Source organism: Heterodontus francisci, chromosome 49, assembly GCF_036365525.1.
Source record: "Heterodontus francisci isolate sHetFra1 chromosome 49, sHetFra1.hap1, whole genome shotgun sequence".
Classification (NCBI taxonomy): Eukaryota; Metazoa; Chordata; class Chondrichthyes; order Heterodontiformes; family Heterodontidae; genus Heterodontus; species Heterodontus francisci.
The window spans coordinates 11,038,334-11,065,362 of NC_090419.1; the positions used below are offsets into that span (position 1 = coordinate 11,038,334).

A 27,029-nucleotide genomic window follows, 5' to 3' on the forward strand; every position below is an offset into this window, starting at 1 on the left:
GTGCGGCGCTCCCTCAGTACTGACCCTCCGACAGTGCGGCGCTCCCTCAGTACTGACCCTCCGACAGTGCGGCACTCCCTCAGTACTGACCCTCCGACAGTGCGGCGCTCCCTCAGTACTGACCCTCCGACAGTGCGGCACTCCCTCAGTACTGACCCTCCGACAGTGCGGCACTCCCTGGGTCTGGATGATGAGGCTCGATTTACTGGAACTGGGGCTCTAACCCACGAGCTTCTAACACAGCGCAGAGTATCGAGTCTGTCCAGTTCCCTTGGACATCAGTACCAGACGAGGTACAAAATGTGCTGCTGGACACTGAACACACTCGAAATCCACGTAGACACCATGAGCTCCAGGGTCAACATGACTTCACCTGATTGATCCCCAAACTCATGCAACAGTTAAATTGCCTCACTTGACAGGTCGCCCAGCCCACAAGCAGAAAATAACCTCACCTGATGGATCTTTGCCTTATGTGCTCATGGATGCCTCATCATTCTCACTGCCGACCTGCAGCTTGCACATGTGACGGACGACAGCCGTTGCATTGAATGCACGCTGAGAAAAACAGTGCAGTTTATTGGATTCCATCCAGTTCATCAACAGTGAGGGGTGTGGGATGTATCAGAGTTACAGTGAGGGGTGTGGGATATATCAGTGTTACAGTGAGGGGTGTGGGATATATCAGTGTTACAGTGAGGGGTGTGGGATATATCAGTGTGTTACAGTGAGGGGTGTGGGATATATCAGTGTTACAGTGAGGGGTGTGGGATATATCAGAGTGTTACAGTGAGGGGTGTGCGATATATCACAGTGTTACAGTGAGGGGTGTGGGATATATCAGAGTGTTACAGTGAGGGGTGTGGGGTATATCAGTGTTACAGTGAGGGGTGTGGGATATATCAGAGTGTTACAGTGAGGGGTGTGGGATATATCAGAGTGTTACAGTGAGGGGTGTGGGATATATCAGTGTGTTACAGTGAGGGGTGTGGTATATATCAGAGTGTTACAGTGAGGGGTGTGGGATATATCAGTGTTACAGTGAGGGGTGTGGGATATATCAGAGTGTTACAGTGAGGGGTGTGGGATATATCAGAGTGTTACAGTGAGGGGTGTGGGTTATATCAGAGTGTTACAGTGAGGGGTGTGGGGTATATCAGTGTTACAGTGAGGGGTGTGGGATATATCAGTGTTACAGTGAGGGGTGTGGGGTATATCAGTGTTACAGTGAGGGGTGTGGGATATATCAGTGTTACAGTGAGGGGTGTGGGATATATCAGTGTGTTACAGTGAGGGGTGTGGGATATATCAGAGTATTACAGTGAGGGGTGTGGGATATATCAGAGTATTACAGTGAGGGGTGTGGGATATATCAGTGTTACAGTGAGGGGTGTGGGATATATCAGATTGTTACAGTGAGGGGTGTGGGATATATCAGAGTGTTACAGTGAGGGGTGTGGGATATATCAGAGTATTACAGTGAGGGGTGTGGGATATATCAGAATGTTACAGTGAGGGGTGTGGGATATATCAGAGTGTTACAGTGAGGGGTGTGGGATATATCAGAGTGTTACAGTGAGGGGTGTGGGATATATCAGAGTGTTACAGTGAGGGGTGTGGGGTATATCAGAGTGTTACAGTGAGGGGTGTGGGATATATCAGTGTTACAGTGAGGGGTGTGGGATATATCAGTGTTACAGTGAGGGGTGTGGGATATATCAGATTGTTACAGTGAGGGGTGTGGGATATATCAGAGTATTACAGTGAGGGGTGTGGGATATATCAGAATGTTACAGTGAGGGGTGTGGGATATATCAAAGTGTTACAGTGAGGGGTGTGGGATATATCAGAGTGTTACAGTGAGGGGTGTGGAATATATCAGTGTGTTACAGTGAGGGGTGTGGGATCTATCAGAATGTTACAGTGAGGGGTGTGGGATATATCAGAGTGTTACAGTGAGGGGTGTGGGATATATCAGAGTATTACAGTGAGGGGTGTGGGATATATCAGAATGTTACAGTGAGGGGTGTGGGATATATCAGTGTTACAGTGAGGGGTGTGGGATATATCAGATTGTTACAGTGAGGGGTGTGGGATATATCAGAGTATTACAGTGAGGGGTGTGGGATATATCAGAATGTTACAGTGAGGGGTGTGGGATATATCAAAGTGTTACAGTGAGGGGTGTGGGATATATCAGAGTGTTACAGTGAGGGGTGTGGGATATATCAGTGTGTTACAGTGAGGGGTGTGGGATCTATCACTGTGTTACAGTGAGGGGTGTGGGATATATCAGAGTGTTACAGTGAGGGCTGTGGGGTATATCAGTGTGTTACAGTGAGGGGTGTGGGGTATATCAGTGTTACAGTGAGGGCTGTGGGATATATCAGTGTTACAGTGAGGGGTGTGGGATATATCAGAGTGTGACAGCGAGGGGTGTGGGGTATATCAGTGTTACAGTGAGGGGTGTGGGGTATATCAGAGTGTTACAGTGAGGGGTGTGGGATATATCAGAGTGTTACAGTGAGGGGTGTGGGATATATCAGTGTGTTACAGTGAGGGCTGTGGGATATATCAGTGTGTTACAGTGAGGGGTGTGGGATATATCAGTGTTACAGTGAGGGGTGTGGGATATATCAGAGTGTTACAGTGAGGGGTGTGGGATATATCAGTGTCACAGTGAGGGGTGTGGGATATATCAGAGTGTTACAGTGAGGGGTGTGGGATATATCAGAGTGTTACAGTGAGGGGTGTGGGATAAATCAGTGTCACAGTGAGGGGTGTGGGATATATCAGAGTGTTACAGTGAGGGGTGTGGGATATATCACTGTGTTACAGTGAGGGGTGTGGGATATATCAGTGTTACAGTGAGGGGTGTGGGATATATCAAAGTGTTACAGTGAGGGGTGTGGGATATATCAAAGTGTTACAGTGAGGGGTGTGGGATATATCAGTGTGTTACAGTGAGGGGTGTGGGATATATCAGAGTGTTACAGTGAGGGGTGTGGGATATATCAGAGTGTTACAGTGAGGGGTGTGGGATATATCAGAGTGTTACAGTGAGGGGTGTGGGATATATCAGTGTGTTACAGTGAGGGGTGTGGGATATATCAGTGTTATAGTGAGGGTGTGGGATATATCAGAGTGTTACAGTGAGGGGTGTGGGATATATCAGTGTGTTACAGTGAGGGGTGTGGTGTATATCAGTGTGTTACAGTGAGGGGTGTGGGATATATCAGAGTGTTACAGTGAGGGGTGTGGGGTATATCAGAGTGTTACAGTGAGGGGTGTGGGGTATATCAGAGTGTTACAGTGAGGGGTGTGGGATATATCAGAGTGTTACAGCGAGGAGTGTGGGATATATCAGAGTGTTACAGTGAGGGATGTGGGATATATCAGAGTTTTACAGTGAGGGGTGTGGGATATATCAGTGTGTTACAGTGAGGGGTTTGGGATATATCAGAGTGTTACAGTGAGGGGTGTGGGATATATCACTGTGTTACAGTGAGGGGTGTGGGATATATCAGAGTGTTACAGTGAGGGGTGTGGGATATATCAGAGTGTTACAGTGAGGGGTGTGGGGTATATCAGTGTGTTACAGTGAGGGGTGTGGGAGATATCAGTGTGCTACAGTGAGGGGTGTGGGATATATCAGAGTGTTACAGTGAGGGGTGTGGGGTATATCAGAGTGTTACAGTGAGGGGTATGGGATATATCAGAGTGTTACAGTGAGGGGTGTGGGATATATCACTGTGTTACAGTGAGGGGTGTGGGATATATCAGAGTGTTACAGTGAGGGCTGTGGGATATATCAGTGTGTTACAGTGAGGGGTGTGGGAGATATCAGTGTGCTACAGTGAGGGGCGTGGGATATATCACTGTGTTACAGTGAGGGGTGTGGGATATATCAGTGTTACAGTGAGGGGTGTGGGATATATCAAAGTGTTGCAGTGAGGGGTGTGGGATTTATCAGTGTTACAGTGAGGGGTGTGGGATAGATCAGAGTGTTACAGTGAGGGGTGTGGGATATATCACTGTGTTACAGTGAGGGGTGTGGGATATATCAGTGTTACAGTGAGGGGTGTGGGATATATCAAAGTGTTACAGTGAGGGGTGTGGGATATATCAGAGTGTTACAGTGAGGGGTGTGGTGTATATCAGAGTGTTACAGTGAGGGGTGTGGGATATATCAGAGTGTTACAGTGAGGGGTGTGGGATATATCACTGTGTCACAGTGAGGGGTGTGGGATATATCAGAGTGTTACAGTGAGGGGTGTGGGATATATCAGAGTGTTATAGTGAGGGTGTGGGATATATCAGTGTGTTACAGTGAGGGGTATGGTGTATATCAGTGTGTTACAGTGAGGAGTGTGGGATATATCAGAGTGTTATAGTGAGGGTGTGGGATATATAAGAGTGTTACAGTGAGGGGTGTGGGATATATCAGTGTGTTACAGTGAGGGGTGTGGTGTATATCAGTGTGTTACAGTGAGGGGTGTGGGATATATCAGAGTGTTACAGTGAGGGGTGTGGGATATATCAGAGTGTTACAGTAAAGGGTGTGGGATATATCAGAGTGTTACAGTGAGGGGTGTGGGATATATCAGAGTGTTACAGTGAGGAGTGTGGGATATATCAGAGTGTTACAGTGAGGGGTGTGGGATATATCAAAGTGTTCCAGTGAGGGGTGTGGGATATATCAGAGTGTTACAGTGAGGGGTGTGGGATATATCAGAGTGTTACAGTGAGGGGTGTGGGATATATCAGAGTGTTACAGTGAGGGTGTGGGATATATCAGAGTGTTACAGTGAGGGGTGTGGGATATATCAGAGTGTTACAGTGAGGGGTGTGGGATATATCAGAGTGTTACAGTGAGGTGTTTGGGATATATCAGAGTGTTACAGTGAGGGGTGTGGGATATATCAGAGTGTTACAGTGAGGGGTGTGGGATATATCAGAGTGTTACAGTGAGGTGTTTGGGATATATCAGAGTGTTACAGTGAGGGGTGTGGGGTATATCAGAGTATTACAGTGAGGGGTGTGGGATATATCAGAGTGTTGCAGTGAGGGGTGTGGGGTATATCAGAGTGTTACAGTGAGGGGTGTGGGGTATATCAGTGTGTTACAGTGAGGGGTGTGGGGTATATCAGAGTATTACAGTGAGGGGTGTGGGGTATATCAGAGTATTACAGTGAGGGGTTTGGGATATATCAGTGTGTTACAGTGAGGGGTGTGGGATATATCAGAGTGTTACAGTGAGGGGTGTGGGGTATATCAGTGTGTTACAGTGAGGGGTGTGGGTTATATCAGTGTTACAGTGAGGGGTGTGGGATATATCAGTGTTACAGTGAGGGGTGTGGGATTTATCAGTGTTACAGTGAGGGGTGTGGGATATATCAGAGTGTTACAGTGAGGGGTGTGGGATAGATCAGAGTGTTAGAGTGAGGGGTGTGGGATATATCAGAGTGTTACAGTGAGGGGTGTGGGATAGATCAGTGTTACAGTGAGGGGTGTGGGATTTATCAGTGTTACAGTGAGGGGTGTGGGATATATCAGAGTGTTACAGTGAGGGGTGTGGGATAGATCAGAGTGTTACAGTGAGGGGTGTGGGATATATCAGTGTTACAGTGAGGGGTGTGGGATATATCAGAGTGTGACAGTGAGGGGTGTGGGATATATCAGAGTGTTACAGTGAGGGGTGTGGGATATATCACTGTGTTACAGTGAGGGGTGTGGGATATATCAAAGTGTTACAGTGAGGGGTGTGGGATATATCAGTGTTACAGTGAGGGGTGTGGGATATATCAGAGTGTGACAGTGAGGGGTGTGGTGTATATCAGAGTGTTACAGTGAGGGGTGTGGGATATATCAGAGTGTTACAGTGAGGGGTGTGGGATATATCAGAGTGTGACAGTGAGGGGTGTGGTGTATATCAGAGTGTTACAGTGAGGGGTGTGGGATATATCAGAGTGTTATAGTGAGGGTGTGGGATATATCAGTGTGTTACAGTGAGGGGTATGGTGTATATCAGTGTGTTACAGTGAGGAGTGTGGGATATATCAGAGTGTTATAGTGAGGGTGTGGGATATATCAGAGTGTTACAGTGAGGGGTGTGGGATATATCAGTGTGTTACAGTGAGGGGTGTGGTGTATATCAGTGTGTTACAGTGAGGGGTGTGGGATATATCAGAGTGTTACAGTGAGGGGTGTGGGATATATCAGAGTGTTACAGTGAGGGGTGTGGGATATATCAGAGTGTTACAGTGAGGGGTGTGGGATATATCAGAGTGTTACAGTGAGGAGTGTGGGATATATCAGAGTGTTACAGTGAGGGGTGTGGGATATATCAAAGTGTTACAGTGAGGGGTGTGGGATATATCAGAGTGTTACAGTGAGGGGTGTGGGATATATCAGAGTGTTACAGTGAGGGGTGTGGGATATATCAGAGTGTTACAGTGAGGGGTGTGGGATATATCAGAGTGTTACAGTGAGGGTGTGGGATATATCAGAGTGTTACAGTGAGGGGTGTGGGATATATCAGAGTGTTACAGTGAGGGGTGTGGGATATATCAGAGTGTTACAGTGAGGGGTGTTTGGGATATATCAGAGTGTTACAGTGAGGTGTTTGCGATATATCAGAGTGTTGCAGTGAGGGGTTTGGGGTATATCAGAGTGTTACAGTGAGGGGTGTGGGGTATATCAGAGTGTTACAGTGAGGGGTTTGGGATATATCAGTGTGTTACAGTGAGGTGTTTGGTATATATCAGTGTGTTACAGTGAGGGGTGTGGGATATATCAGAGTGTTACAGTGAAGTGTTTGGGATATATCAGAGTGTGACAGTGAGGTGTTTGGGATATATCAGAGTATTACAGTGAGGGGTTTGGGATATATCAGTGTTACAGTGAGGTGTTTGGGATATATCAGAGTGTTCCAGTGAGGTGTTTGGGATATATCAGTGTGTTACAGTGAGGGGTGTGGGATATATCAGAGTGTTACAGTGAAGTGTTTGGGATATATCAGAGTGTGACAGTGAGGTGTTTGGGATATATCAGAGTGTTACAGTGAGGGGTGTGGGGTATATCAGTGTGTTACAGTGAGGGGTGTGGGGTATATCAGAGTGTTACAGTGAGGGGTGTGGGGTATATCAGAGTGTTCCAGTGAGGTGTTTGGGATATATCAGTGTTACAGTGAGGTGTTTGGGATATATCAGAGTGTTCCAGTGAGGTGTTTGGGATATATCAGTGTTACAGTGAGGGGTGCGGGATATATCAGAGTGTTACAGTGAGGGGTGTGGGATATATCAGAGTGCTACAGTGAGGGGTGTGGGATACATTAGAGTGTTACAGTGAGGGGTGTGGGGTATATCAGAGTGTTACAGTGAGGGGTGCGGGATATATCAGAGTTTTACAGTGAGGGGTGTGGGGTATATCAGTGTTACAGTGAGGGGTGTGGGATATATCAAAGTGTTGCAGTGAGGGGTGTGGGATTTATCAGTGTTACAGTGAGGGGTGTGGGATAGATCAGAGTGTTACAGTGAGGGGTGTGGGATATATCACTGTGTTACAGTGAGGGGTGTGGGATATATCAGTGTTACAGTGAGGGGTGTGGGATATATCAAAGTGTTACAGTGAGGGGTGTGGGATATATCAGTTTTACAGTGAGGGGTGTGGGATATATCAGAGTGTTACAGTGAGGGGTGTGGTGTATATCAGAGTGTTACAGTGAGGGGTGTGGGATATATCAGTGTTACAGTGAGGGGTGTGGGATATATCAGAGTGTTACAGTGAGGGGTGTGGGATATATCAGTGTCACAGTGAGGGGTGTGGGATATATCAGAGTGTTACAGTGAGGGGTGTGGGATATATCAGAGTGTTACAGTGAGGGGTGTGGGATAAATCAGTGTCACAGTGAGGGGTGTGGGATATATCAGAGTGTTACAGTGAGGGGTGTGGGATATATCACTGTGTTACAGTGAGGGGTGTGGGATATATCAGTGTTACAGTGAGGGGTGTGGGATATATCAAAGTGTTACAGTGAGGGGTGTGGGATATATCAAAGTGTTACAGTGAGGGGTGTGGGATATATCAGTGTGTTACAGTGAGGGGTGTGGGATATATCAGAGTGTTACAGTGAGGGGTGTGGGATATATCAGAGTGTTACAGTGAGGGGTGTGGGATATATCAGAGTGTTACAGTGAGGGGTGTGGGATATATCAGTGTGTTACAGTGAGGGGTGTGGGATATATCAGTGTTATAGTGAGGGTGTGGGATATATCAGAGTGTTACAGTGAGGGGTGTGGGATATATCAGTGTGTTACAGTGAGGGGTGTGGTGTATATCAGTGTGTTACAGTGAGGGGTGTGGGATATATCAGAGTGTTACAGTGAGGGGTGTGGGGTATATCAGAGTGTTACAGTGAGGGGTGTGGGGTATATCAGAGTGTTACAGTGAGGGGTGTGGGATATATCAGAGTGTTACAGCGAGGAGTGTGGGATATATCAGAGTGTTACAGTGAGGGATGTGGGATATATCAGAGTTTTACAGTGAGGGGTGTGGGATATATCAGTGTGTTACAGTGAGGGGTTTGGGATATATCAGAGTGTTACAGTGAGGGGTGTGGGATATATCACTGTGTTACAGTGAGGGGTGTGGGATATATCAGAGTGTTACAGTGAGGGGTGTGGGATATATCAGAGTGTTACAGTGAGGGGTGTGGGGTATATCAGTGTGTTACAGTGAGGGGTGTGGGAGATATCAGTGTGCTACAGTGAGGGGTGTGGGATATATCAGAGTGTTACAGTGAGGGGTGTGGGGTATATCAGAGTGTTACAGTGAGGGGTATGGGATATATCAGAGTGTTACAGTGAGGGGTGTGGGATATATCACTGTGTTACAGTGAGGGGTGTGGGATATATCAGAGTGTTACAGTGAGGGCTGTGGGATATATCAGTGTGTTACAGTGAGGGGTGTGGGAGATATCAGTGTGCTACAGTGAGGGGCGTGGGATATATCACTGTGTTACAGTGAGGGGTGTGGGATATATCAGTGTTACAGTGAGGGGTGTGGGATATATCAAAGTGTTGCAGTGAGGGGTGTGGGATTTATCAGTGTTACAGTGAGGGGTGTGGGATAGATCAGAGTGTTACAGTGAGGGGTGTGGGATATATCACTGTGTTACAGTGAGGGGTGTGGGATATATCAGTGTTACAGTGAGGGGTGTGGGATATATCAAAGTGTTACAGTGAGGGGTGTGGGATATATCAGTTTTACAGTGAGGGGTGTGGGATATATCAGAGTGTTACAGTGAGGGGTGTGGTGTATATCAGAGTGTTACAGTGAGGGGTGTGGGATATATCAGAGTGTTACAGTGAGGGGTGTGGGATATATCACTGTGTCACAGTGAGGGGTGTGGGATATATCAGAGTGTTACAGTGAGGGGTGTGGGATATATCAGAGTGTTATAGTGAGGGTGTGGGATATATCAGTGTGTTACAGTGAGGGGTATGGTGTATATCAGTGTGTTACAGTGAGGAGTGTGGGATATATCAGAGTGTTATAGTGAGGGTGTGGGATATATAAGAGTGTTACAGTGAGGGGTGTGGGATATATCAGTGTGTTACAGTGAGGGGTGTGGTGTATATCAGTGTGTTACAGTGAGGGGTGTGGGATATATCAGAGTGTTACAGTGAGGGGTGTGGGATATATCAGAGTGTTACAGTAAAGGGTGTGGGATATATCAGAGTGTTACAGTGAGGGGTGTGGGATATATCAGAGTGTTACAGTGAGGAGTGTGGGATATATCAGAGTGTTACAGTGAGGGGTGTGGGATATATCAAAGTGTTCCAGTGAGGGGTGTGGGATATATCAGAGTGTTACAGTGAGGGGTGTGGGATATATCAGAGTGTTACAGTGAGGGGTGTGGGATATATCAGAGTGTTACAGTGAGGGTGTGGGATATATCAGAGTGTTACAGTGAGGGGTGTGGGATATATCAGAGTGTTACAGTGAGGGGTGTGGGATATATCAGAGTGTTACAGTGAGGTGTTTGGGATATATCAGAGTGTTACAGTGAGGGGTGTGGGATATATCAGAGTGTTACAGTGAGGGGTGTGGGATATATCAGAGTGTTACAGTGAGGTGTTTGGGATATATCAGAGTGTTACAGTGAGGGGTGTGGGGTATATCAGAGTATTACAGTGAGGGGTGTGGGATATATCAGAGTGTTGCAGTGAGGGGTGTGGGGTATATCAGAGTGTTACAGTGAGGGGTGTGGGGTATATCAGTGTGTTACAGTGAGGGGTGTGGGGTATATCAGAGTATTACAGTGAGGGGTGTGGGGTATATCAGAGTATTACAGTGAGGGGTTTGGGATATATCAGTGTGTTACAGTGAGGGGTGTGGGATATATCAGAGTGTTACAGTGAGGGGTGTGGGGTATATCAGTGTGTTACAGTGAGGGGTGTGGGTTATATCAGTGTTACAGTGAGGGGTGTGGGATATATCAGTGTTACAGTGAGGGGTGTGGGATTTATCAGTGTTACAGTGAGGGGTGTGGGATATATCAGAGTGTTACAGTGAGGGGTGTGGGATAGATCAGAGTGTTAGAGTGAGGGGTGTGGGATATATCAGAGTGTTACAGTGAGGGGTGTGGGATAGATCAGTGTTACAGTGAGGGGTGTGGGATTTATCAGTGTTACAGTGAGGGGTGTGGGATATATCAGAGTGTTACAGTGAGGGGTGTGGGATAGATCAGAGTGTTACAGTGAGGGGTGTGGGATATATCAGTGTTACAGTGAGGGGTGTGGGATATATCAGAGTGTGACAGTGAGGGGTGTGGGATATATCAGAGTGTTACAGTGAGGGGTGTGGGATATATCACTGTGTTACAGTGAGGGGTGTGGGATATATCAAAGTGTTACAGTGAGGGGTGTGGGATATATCAGTGTTACAGTGAGGGGTGTGGGATATATCAGAGTGTGACAGTGAGGGGTGTGGTGTATATCAGAGTGTTACAGTGAGGGGTGTGGGATATATCAGAGTGTTACAGTGAGGGGTGTGGGATATATCAGAGTGTGACAGTGAGGGGTGTGGTGTATATCAGAGTGTTACAGTGAGGGGTGTGGGATATATCAGAGTGTTATAGTGAGGGTGTGGGATATATCAGTGTGTTACAGTGAGGGGTATGGTGTATATCAGTGTGTTACAGTGAGGAGTGTGGGATATATCAGAGTGTTATAGTGAGGGTGTGGGATATATCAGAGTGTTACAGTGAGGGGTGTGGGATATATCAGTGTGTTACAGTGAGGGGTGTGGTGTATATCAGTGTGTTACAGTGAGGGGTGTGGGATATATCAGAGTGTTACAGTGAGGGGTGTGGGATATATCAGAGTGTTACAGTGAGGGGTGTGGGATATATCAGAGTGTTACAGTGAGGGGTGTGGGATATATCAGAGTGTTACAGTGAGGAGTGTGGGATATATCAGAGTGTTACAGTGAGGGGTGTGGGATATATCAAAGTGTTACAGTGAGGGGTGTGGGATATATCAGAGTGTTACAGTGAGGGGTGTGGGATATATCAGAGTGTTACAGTGAGGGGTGTGGGATATATCAGAGTGTTACAGTGAGGGGTGTGGGATATATCAGAGTGTTACAGTGAGGGTGTGGGATATATCAGAGTGTTACAGTGAGGGGTGTGGGATATATCAGAGTGTTACAGTGAGGGGTGTGGGATATATCAGAGTGTTACAGTGAGGGGTGTTTGGGATATATCAGAGTGTTACAGTGAGGTGTTTGCGATATATCAGAGTGTTGCAGTGAGGGGTTTGGGGTATATCAGAGTGTTACAGTGAGGGGTGTGGGGTATATCAGAGTGTTACAGTGAGGGGTTTGGGATATATCAGTGTGTTACAGTGAGGTGTTTGGTATATATCAGTGTGTTACAGTGAGGGGTGTGGGATATATCAGAGTGTTACAGTGAAGTGTTTGGGATATATCAGAGTGTGACAGTGAGGTGTTTGGGATATATCAGAGTATTACAGTGAGGGGTTTGGGATATATCAGTGTTACAGTGAGGTGTTTGGGATATATCAGAGTGTTCCAGTGAGGTGTTTGGGATATATCAGTGTGTTACAGTGAGGGGTGTGGGATATATCAGAGTGTTACAGTGAAGTGTTTGGGATATATCAGAGTGTGACAGTGAGGTGTTTGGGATATATCAGAGTGTTACAGTGAGGGGTGTGGGGTATATCAGTGTGTTACAGTGAGGGGTGTGGGGTATATCAGAGTGTTACAGTGAGGGGTGTGGGGTATATCAGAGTGTTCCAGTGAGGTGTTTGGGATATATCAGTGTTACAGTGAGGTGTTTGGGATATATCAGAGTGTTCCAGTGAGGTGTTTGGGATATATCAGTGTTACAGTGAGGGGTGCGGGATATATCAGAGTGTTACAGTGAGGGGTGTGGGATATATCAGAGTGCTACAGTGAGGGGTGTGGGATACATTAGAGTGTTACAGTGAGGGGTGTGGGGTATATCAGAGTGTTACAGTGAGGGGTGCGGGATATATCAGAGTTTTACAGTGAGGGGTGTGGGGTATATCAGTGTTACAGTGAGGGGTGTGGGATATATCAAAGTGTTGCAGTGAGGGGTGTGGGATTTATCAGTGTTACAGTGAGGGGTGTGGGATAGATCAGAGTGTTACAGTGAGGGGTGTGGGATATATCACTGTGTTACAGTGAGGGGTGTGGGATATATCAGTGTTACAGTGAGGGGTGTGGGATATATCAAAGTGTTACAGTGAGGGGTGTGGGATATATCAGTTTTACAGTGAGGGGTGTGGGATATATCAGAGTGTTACAGTGAGGGGTGTGGTGTATATCAGAGTGTTACAGTGAGGGGTGTGGGATATATCAGAGTGTTACAGTGAGGGGTGTGGGAGAGATCACTGTGTCACAGTGAGGGGTGTGGGATATATCAGAGTGTTACAGTGAGGGGTGTGGGATATATCAGAGTGTTATAGTGAGGGTGTGGGATATATCAGTGTGTTACAGTGAGGGGTATGGTGTATATCAGTGTGTTACAGTGAGGAGTGTGGGATATATCAGAGTGTTATAGTGAGGGTGTGGGATATATAAGAGTGTTACAGTGAGGGGTGTGGGATATATCAGTGTGTTACAGTGAGGGGTGTGGTGTATATCAGTGTGTTACAGTGAGGGGTGTGGGATATATCAGAGTGTTACAGTGAGGGGTGTGGGATTTATCAGTGTTACAGTGAGGGGTGTGGGATATATCAGAGTGTTACAGTGAGGGGTGTGGGATAGATCAGAGTGTTAGAGTGAGGGGTGTGGGATATATCAGAGTGTTACAGTGAGGGGTGTGGGATAGATCAGAGTGTTACAGTGAGGGGTGTGGGATTTATCAGTGTTACAGTGAGGGGTGTGGGATATATCAGAGTGTTACAGTGAGGGGTGTGGGATAGATCAGAGTGTTACAGTGAGGGGTGTGGGATATATCAGTGTTACAGTGAGGGGTGTGGGATATATCAGAGTGTGACAGTGAGGGGTGTGGGATATATCAGAGTGTTACAGTGAGGGGTGTGGGATATATCACTGTGTTACAGTGAGGGGTGTGGGATATATCAAAGTGTTACAGTGAGGGGTGTGGGATATATCAGTGTTACAGTGAGGGGTGTGGGATATATCAGAGTGTGACAGTGAGGGGTGTGGTGTATATCAGAGTGTTACAGTGAGGGGTGTGGGATATATCAGAGTGTTACAGTGAGGGGTGTGGGATATATCAGAGTGTGACAGTGAGGGGTGTGGTGTATATCAGAGTGTTACAGTGAGGGGTGTGGGATATATCAGAGTGTTATAGTGAGGGTGTGGGATATATCAGTGTGTTACAGTGAGGGGTATGGTGTATATCAGTGTGTTACAGTGAGGAGTGTGGGATATATCAGAGTGTTATAGTGAGGGTGTGGGATATATCAGTGTGTTACAGTGAGGGGTGTGGTGTATATCAGTGTGTTACAGTGAGGGGTGTGGGATATATCAGAGTGTTACAGTGAGGGGTGTGGGATATATCAGAGTGTTACAGTGAGGGGTGTGGGATATATCAGAGTGTTACAGTGAGGAGTGTGGGATATATCAGAGTGTTACAGTGAGGGGTGTGGGATATATCAAAGTGTTACAGTGAGGGGTGTGGGATATATCAGAGTGTTACAGTGAGGGGTGTGGGATATATCAGAGTGTTACAGTGAGGGGTGTGGGATATATCAGAGTGTTACAGTGAGGGGTGTGGGATATATCAGAGTGTTACAGTGAGGGTGTGGGATATATCAGAGTGTTACAGTGAGGGGTGTGGGATATATCAGAGTGTTACAGTGAGGGGTGTGGGATATATCAGAGTGTTACAGTGAGGGGTGTTTGGGATATATCAGAGTGTTACAGTGAGGTGTTTGGGATATATCAGAGTGTTGCAGTGAGGGGTTTGGGGTATATCAGAGTGTTACAGTGAGGGGTGTGGGGTATATCAGAGTGTTACAGTGAGGGGTTTGGGATATATCAGTGTGTTACAGTGAGGTGTTTGGTATATATCAGTGTGTTACAGTGAGGGGTGTGGGATATATCAGAGTGTTACAGTGAAGTGTTTGGGATATATCAGAGTGTGACAGTGAGGTGTTTGGGATATATCAGAGTATTACAGTGAGGGGTTTGGGATATATCAGTGTTACAGTGAGGTGTTTGGGATATATCAGAGTGTTCCAGTGAGGTGTTTGGGATATATCAGTGTGTTACAGTGAGGGGTGTGGGATATATCAGAGTGTTACAGTGAAGTGTTTGGGATATATCAGAGTGTGACAGAGAGGTGTTTGGGATATATCAGAGTGTTACAGTGAGGGGTGTGGGGTATATCAGTGTGTTACAGTGAGGGGTGTGGGGTATATCAGAGTGTTACAGTGAGGGGTGTGGGGTATATCAGAGTGTTCCAGTGAGGTGTTTGGGATATATCAGTGTTACAGTGAGGTGTTTGGGATATATCAGAGTGTTCCAGTGAGGTGTTTGGGATATATCAGTGTTACAGTGAGGGGTGCGGGATATATCAGAGTGTTACAGTGAGGGGTGTGGGATATATCAGAGTGCTACAGTGAGGGGTGTGGGATACATTAGAGTGTTACAGTGAGGGGTGTGGGGTATATCAGAGTGTTACAGTGAGGGGTGCGGGATATATCAGAGTTTTACAGTGAGGGGTGTGGGGTATATCAGTGTTACAGTGAGGGGTGTGGGATATATCAGAGTGTTACAGTGAGGGGTGTGGGGTATATCAGAGTGTTACAGTGAGGGGTGTGGGATATATCAGAGTGTTTACAGTGAGGGCTGTGGGATATATCAGAGTGTTACAGTGAGGGGTGTGGGGTATATCAGAGTGTTACAGTGAGGAGTGTGGGATATATCAGAGTGTTACAGTGAGGGGTGTGGGATATATCAATGTTACAGTGAGGGGTGTGGGGTATATCAGAGTGTTACAGTGAGGGGTGTGGGGTATATCAGAATGTTATAGTGAGGGGTGTGGGATATATCAGAGTGTTACAGTGAGGGGTGTGGGATATATCAGAGTGTTAAAGTGAGGGGTGTGGGGTATATCAGAGTATTACAGTGAGGGGTGTGGGATATATCAGTGTGTTACAGTGAGGGGTGTGGGATATATCAGTGTGTTACAGTGAGGGGTGTGGGATATATCACTGTGTTACAGTGAGGGGTGTGGGATATATCAGAGTGTTGCAGTGAGGTGTTTGGGATATATCAGAGTGTTCCAGTGAGGGGTGTGGGATATATCAGAGTGTTGCAGTGAGGGGTGTGGGGTATATCAGTGTTACAGTGAGGTGTTTGTGATATATCAGTGTGTTACAGTGAAGGGTGTGGGGTATATCAGAGTGTTGCAGTGAGGTGTTTGGGATATATCAGAGTGTTACAGTGAGGGGTGTGGGATATATCAGAGTGTTACAGTGAGGGGTGTGGGATATATCAGAGTGTTGCAGTGAGGTGTTTGGGATATATCAGAGTGTTACAGTGAGGGGTGTGGGATATATCAGAGTGTTACAGTGAGGGATGTGGGATATATCAGAGTGTTACAGTGAGGGTATATTATTAAATCGTTCCCGCACCTTCCACTGCATCTTTGCATAGTTTTTCCGTATTTGCTCGCTGACCGATTCATGAATGTTCTTGTCCAGGGCTGTGTCGCCAACAATCCTGTGGGTTAAGTGTAAATTTCAGGATGTTAATCATCTCCCTCCTTCTCCTTTCACCACCTCCAGACCCCCTCACAGACAGTGAAATACTTTCGAAGTGTGTGCACTGTTGTGATATCGGAAACACTGCTGCCAATATGGGCCCAGCAACATCCCGCAAACAGTCATGTGATGAATGGACAGAACGCCCTTTTTTTGCGATGTTGGTTGCGGCCCCCGGGACACCGGGGAGAACTCTCCCCCCAGCTCCTCTTCCATTAGTGGCTGTGGGACCTCATACATCCAGCAGAGCAGGCAGACGGGGGCACCGACAGTGCGGCACTCCCCCAGTACTGACCCTCCGACAGTGCGGCACTCCCTCAGTACTGACCCTCCGACAGTGCGGCACTCCCTCAGTACTGACCCTCCGACAGTGCGGCGCTCCCTCAGTACTGACCCTCCGACAGTGCAGCGCTCCCTCAGTACTGACCCTCCGACAGCGCGGCGCTCCCTCAGTACTGACCCTCCGACAGCGCGGCGCTCCCTCAGTACTGACCCTTCGACAGCGCGGCGCTCCCTCAGTACTGACCCTCCGACAGTGCGGCGCTCCCTCAGTACTGACCGTCCTACAATGCGGCGCTCCCTCAGTACTGACCCTCCGACAGCGCGGCGCTCCCTCAGTACTGACCCTCCGACAGCGCGGCGCTCCCTCAGTACTGACCCTTCGACAGCGCGGCGCTCCCTCAGTACTGACCCTCCGACAGTGCGGCGCTCCCTCAGTACTGACCCTCCGACAGTGCGGCGCTCCCTCAGTACTGACCCTCCGACAGTGCGGCGCTCCCTCAGTACTGACCCTTCGACAGTGCGGCGTTCCCTCAGTACTGACCCTCCGACAGTGCGGCGCTCCCTCAGTACTGACCCTCCGACAGTGCGGCACTCCCTCAGTACTGACCCTCCGACAGTGCGGCGCTCCCTCAGTACTGACCCTTCGACAGTGCGGCGTTCCCTCAGTACTGACCCTTCGACAGTGCGGCGTTCCCTCAGTACTGACCCTTCGACAGTGCGGCGCTCCCTCAGTACTGACCCTTCGACAGTGCGGCGCTCCCTCAGTACTGACCCTCCGACAGTGCGGCGCTCTCTCAGTACTGACCCTCCGACAGTGCGGGACTCCCTCAGTACTGACCCTCCGACAGTGCGGCGCTCCCTCAGTACTGACCCTCCGACAGTGCGGCGCTCCCTCAGTACTGACCCTCCGACAGTGCGGCACTCCCTCAGTACTGACCCTCCGACAGCGCGGCGCTCCCTCAGTACTATCCGTCCTACAGTGCAGCACTCCCTCAGTACTGACCCTCCGACAGTGCAGCACTCCCTCAGTACTGACCCTTCGACAATGTCGTGCTCCCTCATTACTGACCCTCTGGCAGTGTGCTCCCTCAATACTGACCCCCCGACAGCGCGGCGCTCCCTCTGTACTGACCCTCCGACAGCGCGGCGCTCCCTCAGTACTGACCCTCCGACAGTGCAGCACTCCCTCAGTACTGACCCTTCGACAATGCGGTGCTCCCTCATTACTGACCCTCCGGCAGTGCGGCGCTCCCTCAGTACTGACCCTCCGGCAGTGTAGCACTCCCTCAGTACTGACCCTTCGACAATGCGGTGCTCCCTCATTACTGACCCTCCGGCAGTGCGGCGCTCCCTCAGTACTGACCCTCCGGCAGTGTGCTCCCTCAGCATTGTGACCAGGGGAGTCTTTGGCCTGGATTATTTTATTTATTTATTTATATATGCAGCACTGCAACAGGCCCTTCGGCCCACCGAGTCTGTGCCGACCATCAACCACCCATTTATACTAATCCTACATTAATCCCATATTCCTAACACATCCCACCCCTTCCCTCAATTCCCCCTACCACCTCCCTACACTAGGGGCAATTAAAATGGCCAATTTACCTATCAACCTGCAAGTCTTTCTCTGTGGGTGGAAACCGGAGCACCCGGAGGAAACCCATGCATTCACAGGGGGAACTTGCAAACTCCACACAGGCAGTACCCAGAATTGAACCCGGGTCCCTGGAGCTGTGAGGCTGCGGTGCTAACCACTGCGCCATCTGTGCTGCCTTTATGAGAGTTGTTATGAGAGTTGAGTTTCCGGAGAGGGGGCTCGTACCCACGACTTTCTGAATCAGAGGTGTGGGAGTGAGAGTGACTGAGCGAATGGTGCGGGGCAGTTGTCCACAGAAGTCAGTTCTGTTTATGGTACATACCAGGGGTGTTTGAGAGCCTCCTCACAGGTGTATCTCTTGACAGGCTCCCTCACCAACAAATGCCGGATGAAATCTTTAGCTGGAGACACAGGAGAACAGGTATTTATATGTAGACTTTCAAACATTCCCACCTCAGGACAGTGCGGATAGCTCTCTGCTGCACTGTGACCTCCGCCGCCGTAAAGGACCAGGGTTCCCCACTAAGACGCCCACCCCCCTGGTCCTGACTCGACCGTTCCCTGTGCCGCGATGCCCGCCGCAGTCGAATAGCACGCAAAGCGCCACCCTCCGGTGCTCAGTGTGGAGTGAGAAGGGGGCTTTGGGGGTTCCCCTCCCCCAATCCCCCGGGGCACCCACCTGACTCAGAGATGTCATCCCAGTACGGCGAGTCGAACTCGAACTCCGCTTTGAGGATCTGTTTGAAGAGTTCCGAGTCATTCTCATGATAGAAGGGAGGATATCCGCACAACCTGGACGAGAGGGAGAGAGAGGTCTTACATCCCTCCAGTGCCATTCATCAGCTCAGGATATCCTAAAGTGCCTCACAGCCAATGGAGGAGTTTGTTGTCAAGTGGAGTCACTGTTGTTATGTAGGAAACACAGTAGCCATTTTGCACACAGCAAGATCCCACAATGTGATAATGTCCTGCATTTGGTTCAGGGATAACTATTGGGCCACAGAACAATGGGGAGAACTCACCCACCCCGCCAATCCCCGCACCAACCTGTGCTTCTTCCAATAGAGGCAGACGAGAGCTCCAATGCTCCCCATGGTCAAGCAGCACCTAGCTGTGGGGGGCGAGGGGGGGGGGGTGTCGAGGAGTGGGGGGCGGGGGGTGCTTGGGCGAAGCATGAATGAGCGGCTAGGACCCTGGAATCCGCGGACAGATCCCGCGGCTTCAGGAGGGAGAAGAGACGAGGAGGAGGAACAAAGGAGAGGAGTGAGGGGTGAGGGGAGAGAGAGAAGGGGAGGAGGAGAGGGAGGGAGAAGGACTGAGGGTTCCCTCACCCTCAGGGAGATGGTTCTCCCCCCAACCCCCAGTTCCCGAGAGGCGCAGTACTCACAGTATGTATGATATGATGCCAATCGACCAACAGTCCACAGCCTTTCCGTACAACTTCTGCTCCAGGACCTCGGGAGCTGATGGGGGAAAAGATACGGTTCAAAATGAGAGAAACTTCTGGAAAACTAGCAAAATAGCCTCACTCAGAACTGGTCCCAGGCGATCCCTATCTATTTAACCTCCGCCCTTATCTCTGTTACTTCCTCCAGCCCCCACTGCCCCACTCTCTCCCCATAGCCCATTATCAATCTCCAAACTAATCCCACTGCCCCACTCTCTCCCCATATCTCTGTATCAATCCCCAAACTAATCCCACTGCCCCACTCTCTCCCCATATCTCTGTATCAATCCCCAAACTAATCCCACTGCCCCTCTCTCTCCCCATATCTCTGTATCAATCCCCAAACTAATCCCACTGCCCCACTCTCTCCCCATATCTCTGTATCAATCCCCAAACTAATCCCACTGCCCCTCTCTCTCCCCATAGAACCTGTATCAATTCCCAAACTAATCCCACTGCCCCTCTCTCTCCCCATAGCCCTGTATCAATCCCAAACTAATCCCACTGCCCCTCTCTCTCCCCATAGCCCTGTATCAATCTCCAAACTAATCCCACTGCCCCTCTCTCTCCCCATAGCCCTGTATCAATCCCAAACTAATCCCACTGCCCCTCTCTCTCCCCATAGCCCTGTATCAATCTCCAAACTAATCCCACTGCCCCGCTCTCTCCCCATCGCCCTGTATCAATCCCCAAACTAATCCCACTGTCCCACTCTCTCCCCATAGCCCTGTATCAATCCCCAAACTAATCCCACTGTCCCACTCTCTCCCCATAGCCCTGTATCAATCCCCAAACTAATCCCACTGTCCCACTCTCTCCCCATAGCCCTGTATCAATCCCCAAACTAATCCCACTGTCCCACTCTCTCCCCATCGCCCTGTATCAATCCCCAAACTAATCCCACTGCCCCACTCTCTCCCCATAGCCCTGTATCAATCCCCAAACTAATCCCACTGCCCCTCTCTCCCCATAGCCCTGTATCAATCCCCAAACTAATCCCACTGCCCCTCTCTCCCCATAGCCCTGTATCAATCTCCAAACTAATCCCACTGCCCCGCTCTCTCCCCATAGCCCTGTATCAATCCCCAAACTAATCCCACTGCCCCTCTCTCCCCATAGCCCTGTATCAATCCCAAACTAATCCCACTGCCCCTCTCTCTCCCCATAGCCATGTATCAATCCCCAAACTAATCCCACTGCCCCTCTCTCTCCCCATAGCCCTGTATCAATCCCCAAACTAATCCCACTGCCCCTCTCTCTCCCCATAGCCCTGTATCAATCCCCAAACTAATCCCACTGCCCCTCTCTCTCCCCATAGCCCTGTATCAATCCCAAACTAATCCCACTGCCCCTCTCTCTCCCCATAGCCCTGTATCAATCCCAAACTAATCCCACTGCCCCTCTCTCTCCCCATAGCCCTGTATCAATCCCCAAACTAATCCCACTGCCCCACTCCATCCCCATAACCCTGTATCAATCCCAAACTAATCCCACTGCCCCACTCCATCCCCATAGCCCTGTATCAATCCCCAAACTAATCCCACTGCCCCTCTCTCTCCCCATAGCCCTGTATCAATCCCCAAACTAATCCCACTGCCCCACTCCATCCCCATAACCCTGTATCAATCCCAAACTAATCCCACTGCCCCACTCCATCCCCATAGCCCTGTATCAATCCCCAAACTAATCCCACTGCCCCACTCCATCCCCATAACCCTGTATCAATCCCAAACTAATCCCACTGCCCCACTCCATCCCCATAGCCCTGTATCAATCCCCAAACTAATCCCACTGCCCCTCTCTCTCCCCATAGCCCTGTATCAATCCCAAACTAATCCCACTGCCCCTCTCTCTCCCCATAGCCCTGTATCAATCCCCAAACTAATCCCACTGCCCCACTCCATCCCCATAACCCTGTATCAATCCCAAACTAATCCCACTGCCCCACTCCATCCCCATAGCCCTGTATCAATCCCAAACTAATCCCACTGCCCCTCTCTCTCCCCATAGCCCTGTATCAATCCCCAAACTAATCCCACTGCCCCACTCCATCCCCATAACCCTGTATCAATCCCAAACTAATCCCACTGCCCCTCTCTCTCCCCATAGCCCTGTATCAATCCCCAAACTAATCCCACTGCCCCACTCCATCCCCATAACCCTGTATCAATCCCAAACTAATCCCACTGCCCCACTCCATCCCCATAGCCCTGTATCAATCCCCAAACTAATCCCACTGCCCCGCTCTCTCCCCATAGCCCTGTATCAATCCCCAAACTAATCCCACTGCCCCACTCCATCCCCATAGCCCTGTATCAATCCCCAAACTAATCCCACTGCCCCGCTCTCTCCCCATAGCCCTGTATCAATCCCAAACTAATCCCACTGCCCCGCTCTCTCCCCATAGCCCTGTATCAATCCCCAAACTAATCCCACTGCCCCGCTCTCTCCCCATAGCCCTGTATCAATCCCCAAACTAATCCCACTGCCCCTCTCTCTCCCCATAGCCCTGTATCAATCCCCAAACTAATCCCACTGCCCCACTCCATCCCCATAGCCCTGTATCAATCCCCAAACTAATCCCACTGCCCCGCTCTCTCCCCATAGCCCTGTATCAATCCCAAACTAATCCCACTGCCCCACTCCATCCCCATAACCCTGTATCAATCCCAAACTAATCCCACTGCCCCGCTCTCTCCCCATAGCCCTGTATCAATCCCCAAACTAATCCCACTGCCCCTCTCTCTCCCCATAGCCCTGTATCAATCCCCAAACTAATCCCACTGCCCCACTCCATCCCCATAGCCCTGTATCAATCCCCAAACTAATCCCACTGCCCCTCTCTCTCCCCATAGCCCTGTATCAATCCCCAAACTAATCCCACTGCCCCTCTCTCTCCCCATCGCCCTGTATCAATCCCCAAACTAATCCCACTGCCCCGCTCTCTCCCCATAGCCCTGTATCAATCCCCAAACTAATCCCACTGCCCCTCTCTCTCCCCATAGCCCTGTATCAATCCCCAAACTAATCCCACTGCCCCACTCCATCCCCATAGCCCTGTATCAATCCCCAAACTAATCCCACTGCCCCGCTCTCTCCCCATAGCCCTGTATCAATCCCCAAACTAATCCCACTGCCCCTCTCTTTTACTATAATCCCACCCATGGAATGAATCAGGACTGAATGTTCTTCAGCAGACGAGGCCAGTGAGAGATTGTCACTTGCTGGTGCCCAGTGATCGAGGCTCAAGCAACCAGACCTCCCAGTAGTCACTATGAGACCTCAAACATTTCAAAAATAGCTTTATAATAAAATAAATAGATGTTCTCTCCTAGCCCCTCAGATTGACACCAGTCAGCCTAAACTCCTCTGGGCAAACTGTTGGGAAAAGTTTCTGAGGGACAAGATAAATCTTCATTTAGAAAGGAACAGATTCATCAAAGACTGTCAGCACGGATTTGTTAAGGGAAGGTCGTGTCTGACTAACGTGATTGAATTTTTTGAGAAGGTAAGGAGGGTTGATGAGGGTAGTGCATTGGATGTCGTCTGTATGGATTTTAGCAAGGCTTTTGAGAAGGTTCCACATGGCAGACTGATCATGAAAGTAAAAGCCCATGGGGATCCAAAAGAGGCAGGAAGCAAAGGGGATTGGTCGATGGGTGTTTTTGTGACTGGGAGGCTGTTTCCAGCGGGGTTCCGCAGGGCTCAGTACTGGGTGCCTCGCTTTTCATGGTATATATCAATGATTTGGACTTGAACGTAGGGGGTCTGATTCAGAAGTTTGCGGATGATACAAAAATCGGCCGTGTGGTTGATGGTGAGGAAGATGTAGACTGCAGGAAGATATCGATGAACTGGTCAGGTGGGCAGAACAGTGGCAAATGCAGTTTAATACAGAGAAGTTGGAGGTTATGCATTTGGGGAAGGCTAACAATGCAAGGGGAATACACAATAAATGGGAGGATACTGAGAAGTGTGGAGGAACAGAGGGGCCTTAGAGAGCATGTCCACAGATCCCTGAAGGTGGCTGGACAAGTAGATAAGGTGGTCAAGAGGGCAGAGGGGATACTTGCCTTTATTAGACAAGGCAAGAGCTGGGAGGTTATGGAACTGTATAAAACACTGGTTAGGCCACAGCTGGAGGACTGTGTGTAGTTCTGGTCTGCGCACTATAGGAAAGATGTGATTGCACTAGAGAGGGTACAGAGGAGATTTCCGAGGATGTTGCTCGGACTGGAGAATTTTAGCTGTGAGGAAAGATTGGAAAGGCTGGGGTTGTTGTCTTTGGAACAGAGGAGGCCGAGGAGAGATTTAATTGAAGTGTATAAAATTATGAGGGGTCTAGGGAGAGCGGATAGGAAGGAGCTATTTCCCGTATCAGAGGGGTCCATAACCAGGGGGTATCGATTTAGAGGTTTAGAGGGGGTTTCAAGGGGAAATCGTTTCACTCAGAGGGTGGTGGGGGTCTGGAACTCACTGCCTGAAAGGGTGGTAGAGGCAGAAACCCTCAGAAGATTTAAAAAGTACTTGGATATGCATTTGATGTTTGTTATTCTGTATACCAAGGAATGAGATTCAATTTTATTTCTGAAGAGGCAGTTTTCCAGAGGGCCCCGAGAGGGGTCAGGGGGCTGCATTCCTGGATCTGCAAAGGCCAACGCATCCTGAAAATCCCGCTGGATCTCAAAGGGGGGGAAAGGGCTCCAAATTAAAAGATATGCAGGAAATGTCAGGCTGCCTTTAAGCTTTGCCACGCTTTTGTTAAAAGGTTTTGAGTCGGAACCCTCGAGAAGCAGAGGCCTTATACCCACGTATCCTGGTGTCCCGCAAGCTGTCGACAACATCCTCCCGGTTTCTTCGATCTTGGAGAGGCCAAAGTCGCTGATCATGATTTTAGAGTCATCGAACGGCGAGACGTATAACAGATTCTCCGGCTGAGGAGGAAGAGAGAATTGTTAAATTAATACCCCCTCCACGCAGTACAAACCTGCCTCCCCCACCGTTCCCCATCCCCCCAATCGGACTCTTCTCCCGGAGCCACCGACTCTCACAGAGTCTTCACGGGGATCAGCCTGCCCGTGCGCTCGAGGGGAAGGAGCCTGCGAGGCATTCCCTACTCCGTGAACCTGCCAGCCAAAGCGGTTTGACGGCCGCTGTCCAAATCAGGGATATCGCTCCCGGCCATCGCACCTACCTTTAGATCTCTGTGCACAATACCCAGCTGATGTAGGTAGTACACAGCATTGAGGATCTGCTGGATTAGCTTACTGGCATCTCTCTCCGTGTAAAACCCACGCTCGATGATGCGGTCAAACAGCTCGCCTCCCGACACCCTACAAACAAAAGGCGGCCCTCAGAGAGTGCACTCGTATCGAGCAGCTTCAGACCTGCCCTCCCCTCCCTCTTGTCTCTCTCTCTCTTTCTCTCCACCCCCCACCTCTGTCCTGTTCACCCATCACCCCCTGTGCTGCTGACATACATTGGCTTCTGGGCCAGTCTGCCTCAATTTTAAACTTCTCATCCTGTTTGCAGATCCCTCCCCCTCCCTATCTCTGTAACCTCCTCCAGCCCCGACAACCCTCCCTATCTCTGTAACCTCCTCCAGCCCCGACAACCCTCCCTATCTCTGTAACCTCCTCCAGCCCCGACAACACTCCCTATCTCTGTAACCTCCTCCAGCCCCGATAACCCTCCCTATCTCTGTAACCTCCTCCAGCCCCGACAACCCTCCCTATCTCTGTAACCTCCTCCAGCCCCGACAACCCTCCCTATCTCTGTAACCTCCTCCAGCCCCGACAACCCTCCCTATCTCTGTAACCTCCTCAAGCCCCGACAACCCTCCCTATCTCTGTAACCTCCTCCAGCCCCTATAACCCTCCCTATCTCTGTAACCTCCTCCAGCCCCTACAACCCTCCCTATCTCTGTAACCTCCTCCAGCCCCTATAACCCTCCCTATCTCTGTAACCTCCTCCAGCCCCTATAACCCTCCCTTATCTCTGTAACCTCCTCCAGCCCCTATAACCCTCCCTTATCTCTGTAACCTCCTCCAGCCCCTGAAACCCTCCCTATCTCTGTAACCTCCTCCAGCCCCTATAACCCTTCCTATCTCTGTAACCTCCTCCAGCCCCTATAACCCTCCCTTATCTCTGTAACCTCCTCCAGTCCCTGAAACCCTCCCTATCTCTGTAACCTCCTCCAGCCCCTATAACCCTCCCTATCTCTGTAACCTCCTCCAGCCCCTACAACCCTCCCTATCTCTGTAACCTCCTCCAGCCCCTATAACCCTCCCTATCTCTGTAACCTCCTCCAGCCCCGACAACCCTCCATATCTCTGTAACCTCCTCCAGCCCCTATAACCCTCCCTATCTCTGTAACCTCCTCCAGCCCCGACAACCCTCCATATCTCTGTAACCTCCTCCAGCCCCTATAACCCTCCCTATCTCTGTAACCTCCTCCAGCCCCTATAACCCTCCCTTATCTCTGTAACCTCCTCCAGCCCCTACAACCCTCCCTATCTCTGTAACCTCCTCCATCCCCGACAACCCTCCCTATCTCTGTAACCTCCTCCAGCCCCTACAACCCTCCCTATCTCTGTAACCTCCTCCAGCCCCTACAACCCTCCCTATCTCTGTAACCTCCTCCAGCCCCTACAACCCTCCCTATCTCTGTAACCTGCTCCAGCCCCTATAACCCTCCCTATATCTGCAACCTCCTCCAGCTCCTACAACCCTCCCCATCTCTGTAACCTCCTCCAGCCCCTACAACCCTCCCTATCTCTGTAACCTCCTCCAGCCCCTACAACCCTCCCTATCTCTGTAACCTCCTCCAGTCCCTACAACCCTCCTTATCTCTGTAACCTCCTCCAGCCCCTACAACCCTCCCTATCTCTGTAACCTCCTCCAGCCCCTACAACCCTCCCTATCTCTGTAACCTCCTCCAGCCCCTACAACCATCCCTTTCTCTGTAACCTCCTCCAGCCCCTACAACCCTCCCTATCTCTGTAACCTCCTCCAGCCCCTACAACCTTCCCTATCTCTGTAACCTCCTCCAGCCTCTACAACCCTCCCTATCTCTGTAACCTCCTCCAGACCCTACAACCCTCCCTATCTCTGTAACCTCCTCCAGCCCCTCCAACCCTCCCTATCTCTGTAACCTCCTCCAGCCCCTACAACCCTCCCTATCTCTGTAACCTGCTCCAGCCCCTATAACCCTCCCTATATCTGCAACCTCCTCCAGCTCCTACAACCCTCCCCATCTCTGTAACCTCCTCCAGCCCCTACAACCCTCCCTATCTCTGTAACCTCCTCCAGCCCCTACAACCCTCCCTATCTCTGTAACCTCCTTCATCCCTGACAACCCTCCTTATCTCTGTAACCTCCTCCAGCCCCTACAACCCTCCCTATCTCTGTAACC

At 49.7% G+C, this 27,029-nt stretch overlaps 1 protein-coding gene across 1 annotated transcript in view; it reads right to left on the reverse strand.

Moving 5' to 3' along the window:
* Positions 1-471: 471 nt before the first annotated feature.
* Positions 472-27,029, reverse strand: part of LOC137358363 (calcium/calmodulin-dependent protein kinase type 1B-like) — a 60,221-nt gene continuing 33,663 nt past the window's right edge. Inside the window, exons 6-12 of the mRNA XM_068024305.1 lie at positions 24,810-24,948; positions 24,423-24,549; positions 19,556-19,631; positions 18,848-18,960; positions 18,491-18,569; positions 16,161-16,248; positions 472-558 (exon numbers count right to left, since the gene is read on the reverse strand). Of these exons, the coding sequence (XP_067880406.1) occupies positions 472-558; positions 16,161-16,248; positions 18,491-18,569; positions 18,848-18,960; positions 19,556-19,631; positions 24,423-24,549; positions 24,810-24,948 (709 nt within the window). The remainder of the gene's footprint in view (positions 559-16,160; positions 16,249-18,490; positions 18,570-18,847; positions 18,961-19,555; positions 19,632-24,422; positions 24,550-24,809; positions 24,949-27,029) is intronic.